The sequence below is a fragment of the Carettochelys insculpta genome, chromosome 7, assembly GCF_033958435.1.
Source record: "Carettochelys insculpta isolate YL-2023 chromosome 7, ASM3395843v1, whole genome shotgun sequence".
Taxonomy (NCBI): domain Eukaryota; kingdom Metazoa; phylum Chordata; order Testudines; family Carettochelyidae; genus Carettochelys; species Carettochelys insculpta.
Genome location: NC_134143.1, coordinates 74,791,209 through 74,806,139, shown reverse-complemented (window position 1 = coordinate 74,806,139; position 14,931 = coordinate 74,791,209). Strand labels below are relative to the sequence as shown.

The 14,931-nt window shown below is 60.1% G+C and overlaps 1 protein-coding gene across 3 annotated transcripts in view; it reads left to right on the top strand.

The window, feature by feature from the left end:
- The window catches only part of ARHGAP19 (Rho GTPase activating protein 19), a 42,290-nt gene extending 27,593 nt beyond the window's left edge, over positions 1 to 14,697 (top strand). For 2 of the 3 annotated variants that reach the window (XM_074999960.1, XM_074999961.1), the window contains exons 3-12: positions 2,053 to 2,133; positions 2,459 to 2,668; positions 3,445 to 3,671; positions 4,165 to 4,251; positions 5,117 to 5,182; positions 5,922 to 6,110; positions 6,260 to 6,358; positions 8,974 to 9,066; positions 10,502 to 10,573; positions 11,649 to 14,697. In XM_074999960.1, coding sequence (XP_074856061.1) covers positions 2,053 to 2,133; positions 2,459 to 2,668; positions 3,445 to 3,671; positions 4,165 to 4,251; positions 5,117 to 5,182; positions 5,922 to 6,110; positions 6,260 to 6,358; positions 8,974 to 9,066; positions 10,502 to 10,573; positions 11,649 to 11,705 — 1,181 coding nt within the window. In that variant the 3' untranslated portion in view covers positions 11,706 to 14,697. The remainder of the gene's footprint in view (positions 1 to 2,052; positions 2,134 to 2,458; positions 2,669 to 3,444; positions 3,672 to 4,164; positions 4,252 to 5,116; positions 5,183 to 5,921; positions 6,111 to 6,259; positions 6,359 to 8,973; positions 9,067 to 10,501; positions 10,574 to 11,648) is intronic. The other variant, XM_074999962.1, reaches the window with a different exon arrangement.
- The last annotated feature ends 234 nt before the right edge of the window (positions 14,698 to 14,931 follow it).

Here is a 14,931-nt window from a genome sequence, read left to right as displayed (position 1 = left end):
ATATTAATTGTTCCAATAGTTTGCCCAAGACTGAAGTCAGATTGACAGGCGTGCAATTACTCAGGTCATCCTGTCCGTACTCTTTAAATGGAAGATAACCAGCATTGTGCTGATAATCTTCTGGAACTTCCTCACTGTTCCAGGCCTTATTAAAAATCAACATTACCTGCCCAGGGAGCGCTCTGGCCAGCTGGTTTAAAATGCGATTGCAGCTCTTGATCTGAACCTACTTTTTTGTGTTAAATCAAACTTTAGTAGCTGCCTTTTACAACCCTTCATCGTTACTGTTGGAATGGAATGCTCGCTGCACGGGTGATCTGTGGCAGAGAGCTCTCAGAGAAGGGATCAGAAGACGACCCCACTGGCTGGAAGGCCTGGGATGCGTAGTCCTAGGGGTGGCAGTTCTACAACTACCACCCCTAAGAGTAGAAGACGGGTGGTGGTCATGGGGGACTCTCTCCTAAGAGGGATGGAGCCATCCATCTGCCGTCCAGACCTGGAATCTCGGGAAGTTTGCTGCTTACCAGGAGCTGGAATCCAGGATGTGACAAGGAGACTTCCAAAAATCGTCAAGGCATAGACTTGAAATCACCTAGCCGCAGGCTGTCTTTGTTCACCAAGGACCTGATCTAGGTGCTGCTATAGCCAGTGGGAGTTGGATCAGGCCCCTGGGGAAGACAGCATTCTTGTTATCTCGGTATTTGTATTTATCTGATGAACAAGTTATTCTCCAGCAGGGATGGGCAGATTTCGCTCTGTCTGTTATTGACTCTGGCCCACACTGGAAAGTCTCTCTTCAGATAGGAGCCATTTTCTGTGCTGATTAAGCAAGTGTGTTTCACTAGAATAAGCTTCTCATCTCCCCCTTTCCATCCATCTGGGCATCCCTCTGTTCGGCCTGTGCGCGTCGCCTTTGCAGTGGTGTTCATGAGCCTGAGTGGCTGAGCGGAGGCTGGGTTTTCCAGCTGGCATCTTACACCTGCATTTGGCTGGTGGCTTAAGTGAACTAAGCAAAGCCCAAGTGAATGAGATGGGCGCTTGCTGGGTGCACCTTGGAGATTCCCCCTCACCCTCCCGTCCCCGTTTCTCAGGGTGACTTTCCCCTCCTCCTTTTGGCACTTGTGACTTGCGATTACATGGGGAGAGGCACAGGGACATTTTATTTTTGGCCACCTTGAAATGGAGTTTATAAAATGCCACCAATGGGAGCTCTCCTGTCAGGCTGCACCTGCCCTCACCGTGTCTTTGGTCCCTTGCCCCCTCTCATGATGTCCATTTTCATTCTGTCTCCTGTGTGTGCACCAGCCTCACTTTCTCCAGCACCATTTTCTGTACTCCATTCCAGCCATCCTAGGGAGTGGCTTACAGAAGGCGAAGGCTGTGTTCCATAGCATACACCAAAAGAAGCTGTGCTTTAACCGTGCCTCCAGCCTCTTACAGCCGTGGGCTTTAGGGCAGCAGCACAGCCCAGGGGATGGTGAAAACCCAGTTTGCTCCCATCTGCACTGCGAGACAAAACTGTGTTTGGAGAGTGCAGTCTTGTAACGGAGCCTCGAAGGGCTAGTGAGGTCGCAGCATCCAGTTAAACAAGCCTGCATGTGGTAGCTCAGAAGTGGAGGGAAGCTGTGTCTTGAGTAACTTTCCGGCTCCGAGAGAGCGCCTGTTCCCAAGGGCGTGCTCTGCAGCTAGCACATCCTGCCAGGTTGAGGAGTCCTCGGTCTGACGTGGCTTTCCTGTAGAACAGCGGTGGGAATCAATCTGCACTCGCACGATATAAACGGCAAATTGTTGAGAGCCCCTTGGAGCACGGCTGTTGCAAGGCGATAGTGCATGTTTGTTTGGGGGTGCTGCGGATGTCAGGGCAGTGGGGTTCACATGTGACTTGTACCCCAACGTTCTCGGCCACTAGTTTCCCAGCAATAGAGCCTCCTGCTGGAAACCGTGGCCCTCAGGGTAGGAAAATGCCTCCTAGGCTGTGGCTCCTGCAGCCAAAAGTGCTGGGTGTGAACGGCTCCTGTGCCCTGTGTCTGACTGGATGGCTTTGCTCCCCAGAAAAAGGAGTGGTGTTTGGCTCCCCGCTGACCGAGGAGGGCATCGCCCAGGTCTCACAACTCATCGAGTACCTGCACAAACGTAAGTGGCTCTCGGCCCTCGTGCTCTTCCCGGGGTACATTCTGGGGCTGCCTTATGGCACAGGGCAGAACACTGCTAGTATCCGCCTTTTGCTGGGATTCTGGGCTGGTGCTGTGACCCAGAGTTGTCTGTGGCACCTCAAAGCCCTTCCCTCGCCTCCCTGCTTGCACAAGAGTGCCGGGGCCGGAGGGCACATCTGGGGATTGCAGATGTGGTTGTGCACCTTGGGCTGTAGAATCCCGTACAGCTGCTAGAAAGGAAATGCTCAGAGGTCGGGTGCCACGCACTCCTGAGCGTGATCTCTCTCCTACACCCTGTCCACCAGAGCTGCGAATGGAGGGCTTGTTTCGGGTGCCGGGGAACAGCGTCAGGCAGCAGATCCTGAAGGATGCCCTGAACAGTGGGGCCGACATTGACCTGGAATCGGGGGAGTTCCACGCCAATGATGTGGCCTCTCTGCTGAAGATGTTCCTGGGAGAACTACCAGAGCCTCTGTTGACACACAAGCACTTCCTAGCCCACCTCAAAATTGCAGGTGAGCAGGTAATGGGGCTGACAGCCCCCAAGAATGGCAGCTGACAGAGCTGTCTCAAGGGCAGCATATGTCCCCTGGCCACACGCCGGGATGCTCGTCTCTCTGAGGACATGGGTTTTGTGGGCAGGGGAGGGACCCTGTAATGGATTCAGGGGTCCCCAAGCTCTGCACCCCATCCACAGCCAGGAGTGACTCTCACTCAGCAGGTGGAACAGAAGGTTCATTGGGCGACAGGGACACAGTGTTGTTCAGACCCGTCAGTGCAGCTACCAGATGTGGTCAGTCCAACCCACAGGGCAGGAGGAGGCACCCTCCCCCCGCCCAAGAGGCCTGGGGATCTAGCCTGCTTTGTTCCTCTTCCACCTCCAGATTAACTCCCACTAGCGGCCTGGGCTTCTAGTTCAAAAGCCAGCCAGGCTCCACCCCTCTTTGTCTAGCTGCCTGGGAAGCAAAGGTGTTACCTGGTCGCCCAGGTTACAAATGGCCAGGCCTGGTCCCCTAGGTTCCAGCCAACAGGAGTCCCGTGCCCTGTGAGCTGCTCACACACACCTGCACACCCCCCTGCTTTGTCACAGACCCCAAGGGTGTTTCTCCTGTGCGCGTCTCAGCCCCAGGGCAAGAGTTACACACACCCACCTGGGGCCTGTGCAGGGCTCCGTTGTTGAGTTTGGGAATGCCTGGGGCGATGGAGAAGTACCACGTGTCGGGAGGGTAACTGCTCAGTGTGGAGACTTGCGGGCGCCATGTGGCCTCAGCACCTGCGTCCTGGCTTGCAGACCTGATGCAGTTTGATGACAAGGGGAACAAGACCAGCACGCCGCATAAGGAGCGGCAGATCGAAGCCCTGCAGCTGCTCTTCCTGATTCTCCCCATGCCCAATCGCAACCTGCTCAAGCTGCTGCTGGATCTGCTCTACCAGACAGCCCGGAAGCAGGACAAGAACAAGATGTCTGCCCATAACCTGGCTCTCATGTTTGCACCCCACATCCTGTGGCCCAGAAACGTAAGCACTGCTTCCTCCACAGCCAGGCTAGGCTGCAGGGCAGACCAGCAGAGCTGGGGAGAGCTCAGGGTTGCAAGAGATGAGTCTGGGGGCCAGGACCAAAGGGTGCTGGCCAGGCTGAGTGGGAGAGTGGGCAGAGCCAGCAGTCAAAACGGGGCATTGGCAGAGCTGTGCTGAGAGCCGCTGCCTGGCACAGGAGTGCCGGCTGTGCAGTGCTTCCGCTTTCGGCGCGTCGCAAGCCACCCAGCTCCTGCGGTGTTTAAGAGATGCCTTGGGAGAAGCACCACAGCCCTGTCTCTGCTGCTGAAGTTCTGCTCTGAAGTCGCTCGGGTGCCGGAGAGCTTGTGCTGGCCTCCTGGCACAGGCTTTGCGTCTGTGTGCACTCTGCCTCCGGGCATGCTAGGCGTCCGGGGTGGTGGACGGGAACCTCCTCAGGAGCCGCCCGCACGCCTCCCCTCCTAATGACCATGCTCAGGCTTTGCTCCCTCCCCAGGTGACAGCAGGCGACCTGCAGCAGAATATCACAAAGCTGAATGACGGCGTGGCCTTCATGATCAAACACTCCCAGAAACTCTTTAAGGTCTGTGCACCCTCTGTGGGCCTCAGCCTGACTCCTGCTGTCACTTCCACCCAACCTTCCAGGAGGGGCGCTCAGGGCGCTGCAGAGGCACCATCTGTGCCCTACTGCGAGGGACAGCTGGGATGTGCCAAGCCCGGGACCCAGCAGAAGAAAAGCGCCTGGGTGTGCCCTGCCTGAACGTGGCCTCTTCCCCTCTGGCTGTGGGAAAGCCCAGGGCAGTGCACCAGCACCCTCTGCCGGCCAGTCCAGTCCAGGCACTGGCTTTGGCAGCCTCTGCAGCATGTTTGTTTCCTGGGAGATGCTCGTAAGAGCAGTCTGGGGATCTCAGGCCCCGGTTCGCTGGTGAGCGTGTCCTGGGCCTTTCCCTGGGGGAGTGTTGGGAGAAGCTGAATCTCTACCCTGAGAACCCTTGATAGGCATGCACGTGGCAGAGCCGCTCCCAGGCCTGGGGCTGTGCTGGTGGGCTGTGCTGGAGAGAGGCCCAGCACTGCACGCTCCTGGTGGGGCTCTGCTTGGGGGCTGTGCACCAGCCTGGGGTCTCCTGGGGAGGACAGAGTCTTGGCTATCCAGCACACTTGCCAGTCATGTGAAGGGTCCTGGAGGCCTCCGGCTGCCGTTCTCAGCATGCCGGTGTTCTCTCTGCAAGGCCGTGCTGTGCTGTGCTGTGCTGTGCTGTGCCTAGGCAAGCGTGTCCTCCTCTTAGGCAGGCTCTGGCCCACGCACGCCCGTCTCGGCAGCAGTGCGTCGTAACACAACTGCTGTCACTGCACTGGACAGAGGAAGGCTGGGGGGTGCCGTGTGGTCCAGGGCCCGGGGAAGTGACAGCTTTCGTCTGTGTCTCTGCTTGCTTTCCCTCCCTGCCCAGGCTCCGGCATACGTTCGGGAGTGTGCCAGGCTGCAGTACCTGGGGTCCAGAGCACACGCTTCGAAGGTGAGGGCTGCAGATGAGTGGCAGCCCCTGGGGCGGGGCAGAGTGGAGGGGGTGCACTGGAGCTGTGCAAGGGGTTTTACAAGCGAGAGACGCTGACATGGTCCCAAGACTGGGTTTTGCTGGGAGGGGGAGGGGGAGGGGAGCCGGAGTTGGCAGGGCCCTGGGAGACGACTCAGGCCATGCAGGGCTGGCCTGGGACATCAGGCCCTGTGCAGAAGGGAGGAACTGGCGTGCGGCACCATGGCCTCTTATCGGTTCCCTGGTGCAGGATGTGTAGCGACTCGGGGGTACTTTGCTGCGCTGCCACATTCAGACCTGCACCAGCCACACTGACCACTGGGGTCAGGCCCCTCTTGGTCCAGGGCAGTGCAAGCAGCTGCAGCCGGGCAGGAGGGTGGGGATCAGACCCTCCACTGGCTGGAGAAGGGAGTTTCTCCACTGGAGAGCAGCTCCCTTGGTGTCTGGGAAGGGAGGGGCTAGTGGTAGGCCTGTCTCCTGGCCACCCTGGGGCTCAGCACAGCTCTGATGGGCTTTGGTAGGGTACCCTGGCTGCCCAGCGGGTGGAGAAGGGTGCCCCAGCCCTGCAGAGGTGCTGACGCAGCTGCTCCGGCAGCCCTCACGTGCACCGGCTGATGGGTTCCACAATAAGTCGCCTGGCTCTCCGGGATCCCAAGAGTGCCCAGCCGGTGGCACGGGGGGGACCCCGGGGACCTGACCGTGCCCCTCGGAACTCCCCCAGGATGACCTGGATCTGCCGCCATCGCCTGGCTCCAAGGAGCTGCAGCCCCTGCGGACCCAGAAGCGGAGCCGGCTGGAGCCTTCCCAGCAGGAGGAGACGCAGCAGCGCACAGAGGCGGCGCTGAAGGAGCTCTTCCGCCACGTCCGCAACATGCCCGACTCTGCTAAGAAGCAGCAGCTCGTCCGGCAGGTAGCGCTCCGGGCGGAGGGGCCGGCCCAGGGAGCACCTCACGGCAGCGGGCAGGGCTCTCCTGAGCCGGGCATCTGGGCCCTTCGGGAGCCGGGCACTCGAGCAGCTGTCAGCTGCACACTTACGTGCTGCCTACATGTTTCTCCTAGTTCCAAAAGCATCCCGGCACGCTCACTCCTGGGCCTCTTGTGCTGACGCCCCCCGCGCAGAGGCGGACCCGTTCCCGCTCCTTCAGCGGCCTTATTAAGGTAACTGCACCGCCCAGCCGAGCTCTGTCTGCTGTGAGCCCCACTGCCCCTGCCAAGTCATCTCTCGAGCCTGGCTCTTGGGAGCAGCATGTTGGGCTGGTCCAGCCCCTGCTCAGGAGCAGCAATCGCTGAGCAAACCAAGAGGGGAGGTGCAGGAGGAACGGGAAAGGAGACTGTCCCAGTGCGAGGGGGTTCAGGGTCCCGAGGCTCTGCCCCCGTCCGCAGGCAGGAGTGACTCTCTCAGCAGGAGAGCAGCGGGTTTGTGAGCCGACAGGACACAGCGTGGTACAGAGGAGTCAGTGCAGCCGGCAGAGACAGCCAGTCCAACCCATGCTGGGGTGAGGAGGCCCTGAGGGGTCCCCAGAGCTGGGGCCTGGCCCCCTCCTTTGTCTCTCTCTCTCTCTCTCCCAGCCCAGACTCACTGCTCCCAACTCAAACCCCTCAGGCTCCACCTCCCCTTTGTCTTCAGCCCAGAGGTGTCACCTGATTGCCAGGTTACCCTGAGCAGGAGCCCCCCACCCTCTGTGAGACACACACGTATCCCCCCACTATATCACACGCAGTCCTCCACATCAGCCCCTGGGCGCTGGCCAGCCAGGGTAGCATGTGCCAGGTGGGTGAGCCCAGCTCCAGCACAGTGTGGAAGGGTGCGAGAGGTGATGGTTTGTTTAGGAGAGGGGCCAGGAGAGGTCTCGGAAGTACTGAATGGTGCAGAGAAATTAGCTAGTGTAAGGGGTTACCGGGGGAGGGAGAGCTCAGTGGTTTGAGCATCAGGCTGCTAAACCCAGGGGGGTGAGCTCAGTCCTTGAGGGGCCATTTAGGGGTATGGGGCAAATAGACTGGGGGAGAAAAAGGGGGGAGGGTGCTGGTGCTTGGTCCTGCCAAGGGGGCAGGGGGACTGGACTTGCTGGCTCCCAAGGTCCCTTCCAGCTCTGAGACGTGTGTGTTCCCCAGCCCCTCAGCATGTCTGCGGGACGGTAGCAGGGCTGGCCGCAGTGCCTGTGTGAGGAGCAGGGTGTGAGGCAGCCGCTGCTGGGCAGCTGGGAAAGAAGCTGCTCTTGTGGGTCCGTAACGCCCTCAGGTCTCCCCTTCCTGGGGCTGGCAGCGTGTCCGCCCGGCCGCCCGGCTCTAGGGGCCAGCACTGGTCTTAGGCCCAGGGTTTGTGCCCACGCAAGGTGCAGCGGGTGTCTTGCATTATCCCCTGCAGCAAAGGCAGTCGGGCGGCAGCAGGAGCCTGCGGAGGTCAAGGTCGCTAGCCCCAGAAGGAGAGAGGGCCCTTCTCCTGCAAGCTGGGAGGGGGCTGCCTCAGGCCCGTCTGGGACAAGGGAGTCCCTGCAGGAGCTGTCGGGACCTCGTCCCTGGGGAAAGAGAGGAGGCCAGCGCCTGGAGTGGGACAGGGAAGGGTTGTGTTTGTGTTTGTAAATTGGTTTCTCTTTGGCTGGGGGAGGCTGTGATGGGGTTCTGGGGTCCCCCAGGCTCTGCACCCCGTCCGCAGGCAGGAGAGTCTTTCACTCAGCAGGAGAACAGCAGGTTTATTAGCCGACAGGACACAGCATCATACAGAGGAGTCAGTACAGCCGGCAGAGACAGCCAGTCCAATTCATGCTGGGGAGAGGAGGCCCCGAGGGGCCCCCAGAGCTGGGGCCTGGCCCCCTCCTTTGTGTCTCTCTCCCTCAGCCCAGACTAACTGCTTCCAACTCCCAGTTCCAATTCAAACCCCTGAGGCTCCACCTCCTCCTTTGTCTGCAGTACAAAGGTGTTACCTGGTCATCAGGGTTACCCTCAGCAGGAGCCCCCCACCCTCTGTGAGCCACACACACACACACACACACACACACACACACACACACACACACACACACACACACACACACACACACACACACACAGGTATCCCCCACTCCATCGCAGGGGCGCGCTCCTGGCGCCTGGGGAGGAACCCACTGCGGACAGTGCTGCTGGTTTCCCTCTGACCCTACCACCACTAGGGTTTCCTCAAAGCTGCACAGCTGCCTAATAAGCCCCGCACAGCAGCTCAGGGCTGCCAGTCACAGAGCTGCTGCAGCCAGAAGAGAGGGGCCTCCTGCATCCCAACCCAGCCTCCCAGCAGCTGCCCAAGTCTGACCTGGAGCTGCTTCAGTGAGAAAGGCCTAGGGGGAGCCTGTACCCAAAACCACTAATCCCAGCTCCTCCCCAGATCCGGCATCCCCAGCCCTCTGCCCCAGTCCTGAGCCCTTTCCTCCAGCCCAGATCCCTCCCATGCTCTGAGTCCCTTGGTTCCACCCCTTCCACAGCTCACAAAACTGTCTGCGCCTGGGCAATGTGCACCACATCTCCCCAGCGCACGTAACAAAATTCATTCCGCGCATGGGCCTAAATATCAGCAGGAACTGCCCGGCCCCTGCCGGAGCGGAGTGCTGGGAGGAGGGGCTGTGCCGCGCCTGGCTCTGAGCAGAGCCTGTTGGGTCGGGTTCCACGCTGGCCCTCCTTCGGGTGTGTCTTGTCCCAACATCCAGCTGCTGGCAGTGTGAGGCTGTGATTTCAGCCCAGAATCCTCCTCCTGCCCTCTCCCTTTAAAACCCCGGCACAACAGGCCTCTCTCTTGTCTAACTCAGCGGAGGATGCTGGGCAACCCACTGGTCGGGGAGCGGACGAGCAGGGACTCCTCACCGGACTGGGAGCGAGCCAGCAATGAGAACATCTGCCTGGTAAGAGCTGTTCCAGGGGCTTCGTGTGCTGCCTGGAGCTGGGGTGGTGTCAAGGGGTTCAGGGGTCCCCAGGCGCTGCACCCCAACCACACCCAGAAGTGACTCTCACTCACCAGGTAGAACAGGGAGTTTATTAGGCGACAGAGGCCCAGCTCAGCACAGAGGTGTCAGTGCAGCCGGCAGAGACAGTCATTCCAACCCGTCCTGGGGAGGGGAGCCCGAGGGGTGCCCCTCTGGGGTGTAGCTTCCCCCCTCGCCAGGCTGGCTGCCCTCCAGCTCCCTCTCCCCCAGCTTCTAACTGCCGCCTCCGATTCAATCCCTGCTCGGCTCCTCCCTGCTCTGTGTTCAGGGCAGAGGTGTTACCTGCTAGCTTAGGGTTACAGACAGCAAGGGGTCATCCTTAGCCGCTGGGAGCTGCCCAGCTTGTTGCATACGCATCCAGCCTGACTCTCTCACGCACCCCCCACTCCATCACGGGTGGTCCTGGGCTTTACTGGGGGTGGGGGCAGTGCTTTCTGTGTGGCCTGGCCTGGAGACGATCAGCCTACAGTCAGACCGGGGGCCAGAAGATGCGTTTCTGGCATCAGACCCTAACCCTTGGCTTGGAATGGAGACAGCACTGCAGCTGGTTCTTATGGGAGCTTGGTGCTCCTGTCGTGCTGTGGAAGTTCTGTCCTGGCTTCTCTGCCCTCCATGGTTTATACCTGTATCTCTCTCGCCCCCTTCCCTTGCTCACACGCTTCTCCCAGTGCTGCTTCTCCCGCTCCCCCGATCTTTGCTGTGGCTCTTGGACGGGCGCAGCGAAGATTCATGTTAGGAGCACAGGACTGGAGAGATCAGTCCCTGATATTGCAGAGGCGCCTGTCAGGTCCCCCCCGCCATTGACTTATGAAGCTCCGTCCTCAGCCGAGTAGGTTGTTTGCTCCCCTGGGAAGCCGCTCCAGAATGGCTTCCCTCGAGGGCGAGACCCTTCTCCTTGTTCTGGTACAAAAGTGCTGCTCCCTTGGCCTGCTTTGTGCCAGGCCGACCACGCCGAGGCCTTCCGCTCTCGGTCCCCCGATCGTCCGAGAACCTTTTCTCTGCCCTGTTTCGTTTGAACTCCTGTTGTTTTCGTATTGGCCTTCAGGCCAACCCCGCATCTTTCCATTCACCCCGTGGGTGCCAAGCGCAGGTCTGGTTTGTGGGCTGTCCAGACTAACCAGCAGTTAAATGACAGGCAGTCCTGTCCCTGCAGCGTAGCTCACTGTCCTTTGTGGGTTGTGGGTAACACCATGTCCTGTGCCAGCTGTGGGGTAAATCTGGACTTGGATAAGAGACGAATCATTATTTAGCATGGGCTGCTTCCAAGGACGGTCCTGAAGCATGTTTAGTGCCCCACTGGTCTCTGCTCCCTCTGACCCATCTGCCTCTGTCTCTCCATTTAAACTGCGTCCAGTTACAGAGACCTGAATCTCCAGCAACCCATGGGAGCCGGTTAAGGTTGAAGTTGTCTGAGGGCAGGAGAGAGGTGAGAATTCCACATGGCCATGGTCACACGTACACATTGTTCTCCACCCCAAGCCAGCGTGTTACACCTGTAGCCCTGTGCATTGTAACTTGGGTCTGTGCCTGCCTTCACCTGGAGCACAGGAGTGAGGTCTGCAGGATGCCCCACCCCAGCATGCAGTAGTCTCGGAGAGCTCCAGCACTGAGACTTGCTCTCCGTGGTAGAGGAGGGTTGCTGCACTCTGCTGGGCCCCTTTGGGGGTCAATGCAGGGCTGGCGGGCGAGATACGGGCCAGGTGGTGCTTGGACCTGCAGTTTGGAGGTGGCCATTAGTGCTGTGGCCTGCCCCAGAGCAGGGAGAGCCAACTTTTTACGTCAGGCTGCACTTTTCAGCCCTGAATGTAGAGGCACACCACACCCCCCCTCCCCTGGCCCTGCATGTATCAGCACCCCTCCCCCGTGCCTCTCTGAGGTCATCCAAACCCCGGGGAAATGTCGGTTGTCGTCCTTTCGGCCCACGTCTGAGGAACGCACCCGGTTCTGAACCCGTCCAGAAACGCCCATGCACATGCAGAAACACCCTTCAACCTTTTTAATGAGATGGAGGAGACAGCTGCTCGTTCTGTGCCTCCTTACGACCCCCAAGTGCACCCCGCCCTAAAGCATGGCTAAAGCCCCCGGGGAAAGGGGTTCAGCCCAGCTCCCAGCGCTGCACCTCGGCCCCAGCTAGGCACGTCCCAGGACAGTGCGGTGAGAAAACACACACAGCGTCTGAAATCGGCCGCGAGCCGCCACAGGCGAGAAAGGGGCGAGGTGACGCACAGCAGCATGGTAGGGTAGAGCTGAGGCCTGCTAGGAGGTGGGTGCTGGCTGAGTGGGGCCTGGAGGAGGAGAAAGGGGTGACCAGTTACTGACCTGGTAAGGATTGTTCATAGTGTGCCAGCTTGCAGGAGACACTGAGACCCACGGCCTTCCCGTAGCCCTCCTCTGGGGCTGACTCGAGACCTCGGTTGTGGGAACAGAAGCACAACCCTTCGTGCTCAGTTGTTACAGGCACCGTTTCGTGTGCATTAATCACTGCTGTCCCTCTGGCCCAGGACTCCCGGAAGCATCAGCAGGCTCATGCCTCTTCCACCAAGGAGTCGTCCATCTGAGCAGCCCGGAGCGGCCTGAGTGCGCAGCACAAGAATGGACCGGGAAGCTGTGAATAACGCCTGCTGCATCTCATGCCATGAACAGAACTAGTGCTGCAGCCCTCGCCAGCCTCTAACCCAGCTGACCAGGGCTCGGTTTGCAGCAGGACCCGCTGGGAGAGCAGCGAGGGGTCCAATTCTGTGTGTTAATATGGGCAAACCACTAGCTAACCTGCCGCCTGCAGGCCCAGCCTGAGCCCACGGCTCACAGCAGGCAGGAGCTGTCTGCGCAGTGCTCTAAGCTTGCTTTGGCGTGGGCCAGGCTGATACTTCCGACTGCTCTGCACTGAGCTTGTAACATATTGTCCCGCTTGTATCCCCTGCACCCATCAGCACCCAGATCGGTGGAGTCAGACATCCCACCCCCGGCAGCTGACGGTCTGGCTAGCTCGCAGGAAGCTGTCTCTGCAGCACAGAGAGCGAGTGTCTGCAGCAGCACCGAATCCCGGTCCCAGAGCTCATCTCTGCTCGGCCAGGCCGGCCCTGCGCAGCGGGAGGAGTGGCAGCAGTGTCAGGGAAATTTGGGGATGTCAAATGGGGAAGAACCAGATTCCTAAATAAACTCCTCCTCTAGCTGGGAATAGCCTCTTGCTGTGGTCCCCCCACGCCCTGGGGCTGAGGAGTCTATGGAAAGGCCCCCCACAAACCTGCCTTCAGTAACCAGCGCAGGGAGCAGACTGGCCTCTGGCTGCCGTTAGAGGGGCCCTTGACGAGAACATCAAGTGCCTGCTCAGGAAAGGGCCGGGCCTGGTGCCAGGGAGGCAGGTCTCCTGCGCCTGTCACCTCCGTGCTGGGCTTCCCTGCGCCTGTCACCCCTGTGCTGGGCTTCCCTGCCCAGCGCGCCTGCTTGCCTGGGCTGCTGCCGAGGTGTTGCAACCTGTGCCTCCTTTCTAATCAGCCACCTCCTGCCTGGCGGCCGCCCGCACTCATCACCTCCTTGTTCCCCCAGGGCTGAGGGGACAGGGAATGGCAAACTGCCTGGGGCGTCTGAGCAAGGCAGAAAGCGGGGTGGGGAGGGCAGGCAGGTTGTCCAGGGCTAACGTGGCAGGCAGGCAGCTGGGCTGTGTTGGGGCCAGCGTGTTGCTTGGTTTGCGCTGGGAGCTCAGCGCCGCAGCTTCTCAGGTGGTGGCTTGGAGGTAGGTTTGTCAGGCCCAGTGGTACCGAAGGCTGGGCAGTCAGGTGTGTATTGTAACCGGCATGGTGGGCACGTGCCCCTTTTGGACTGGCAGGGTCTCTGGCCTGCCAGAGCCACCCAAGATGCGGGGGAGGAGGCTGGAGAGCTTTGCTATGAGCTGCAGAAAGCAGATGAAATCACCTAGGTGCAGAATAAGCCCCATCCTCGCAGCTGGTCCTGGCAGCTGTCTGGCTCATTAAGCTGAAGCGCTCTGCTAAGCGGATGCCTGGACCAGTCTGTCTGAGCTCCGGGGTATAGCGAGAGCCACAAGCCCTGCCGTGAAGTAAGGATCTAATCCGTGGGGGAGCCAGCTAAGCCCTACTCAGCCAGCTAGATGGAGCAAATAATCACTGAAATCCAACTACAGCTCACCAGGTCGCAGGGTTAGTGACATGAGGCGGGAGGAGACCTGAGCCGCGGTGTGAGCCCAGCTCTAGCCCAGGGCAGGGGCTCTGACCCGAGTTCTGCTTTGTTTGGGAGCTCCCTTACTCCCATGCTCAGAGCCCAAGTCACTTTGCCTTCGGCTGTCTGGGTGTGAAGGGCGCCTCTGAAATGCAGTTGCTGCTTTGCTCTGCGGCCAGCTGCAGGCAGTGGGAGGCGACAGGAGGCGGTGTCCTGCCAGGCCTGGAGAGTCTGGGGCCCCGCACTGCTGCTCTGTCCCAGCCCCAGCCCTGCCGCTGGCTGCCTCTCAGTCTGAGGAAGGTGTTTCTTCGCCAGTGTCCCTCCAGGGAGAGTGCAGAGAGCCCCTGGGCCGGGGCGTAAGGAGTCAGTGCTGGGGTAAATGGGCCCTGGGCAGCCCCAGCCAGGAGCCCTGGGGTAAGCAGCCTGGATCCCGCTGTGCTGCAGGGTGGCAGTAACTCGCCCAGCAGCAGCAGAGCCAGACGGTTATGACACAAAGCTGCTGGCAGGAGTAGCTCTCCCCAGCCACAAGGGCCACTCAGCTCCAGAGAACGAGCGCAGCAGTGATCCTGGAAAGCCCATGGGGCGCTAGGGCCTGGGAGGAGTCGGGGGGCCCTGCCCGGAACGGCGTCCCTGGGAAAACACAAGCCACCTGCTGGTGCCTCCCCATGGAAACACTCCGAGGGGCCAGAGCAGCCAGCATAGGCTGTGTGCAGCAGGCAGGTCCTTCACTGGAGCCGGGTGCTTCTCCGGTACACAGCGTTCGCTGGGCAGACAGACGCATCCCCCTCTGCCCGGCAGCAGGCATGCGGGCGTCTGCCCAGTATTGCCAGGCCATCACCCAGTTAGTGCTCTCTCCAGCTTAGCAAGGCCGGGCACTGCTCCTAGCCTTGGTGCTTGCAGAGGGGTGTTGTCTGTCTCCTAACTCCTGGGAAAGGGAGGCACAGTTCAGGCTCTCAACAGATCCTGGCCTGGCCCAGCTGTTAGCTGCATAGAAGCACCGTGTTCCACCAGCTCTTTGCCCCTGGCGACTACAGGATACTGTACCAATGTGGGCAGAGCCCTGCTGGCAGCCTCCTCTTTCCTGTGGCATTCTGTGAGCAGGGGCTGGTGGTGTGTGTCTGGGCATTGCCAGCCCAGCTGCGGAGCCCACAGGAACAGAAATCGCTGCATGCCAGCTCACCGCCTGTAGTCGGTCTGGGGCACATCTAGGCCGGCTGTCCCCAGTGCCCCAGCTGCGAGGAGCAGCACTTCGGAGTCTGGCTCTGGAGCCCAGGCCTTCGGTGGTGGTGGTGGTGGTTTTAATCCGTGTCCTTATTTATCTATGCAATGTGCTCGGCAGTCTGAGGTCTCCTCCCCAGGCCTTAATGGGAAATTCTCATTAAAAGCTTGTTAGTGCTCTACGCTCAGCGGCTTATTCTCGGCTCCAGTGGATCACCTCCTGCTGTTCAGCGGGGATGGGAGGGTTATTTGCGGGGCAGAGGGTCGCTGCTCCCTTCTGAGGAACCAGCCTTGTCATCCTGCCCCAGGCAGGCCTGCTGCTCTGGGTGGGAGAGCGGGCTGCATCCTGCCAGCTGAGCTGGGAGCTGGAGCCTCTGGGGGATTTTTGTCCCT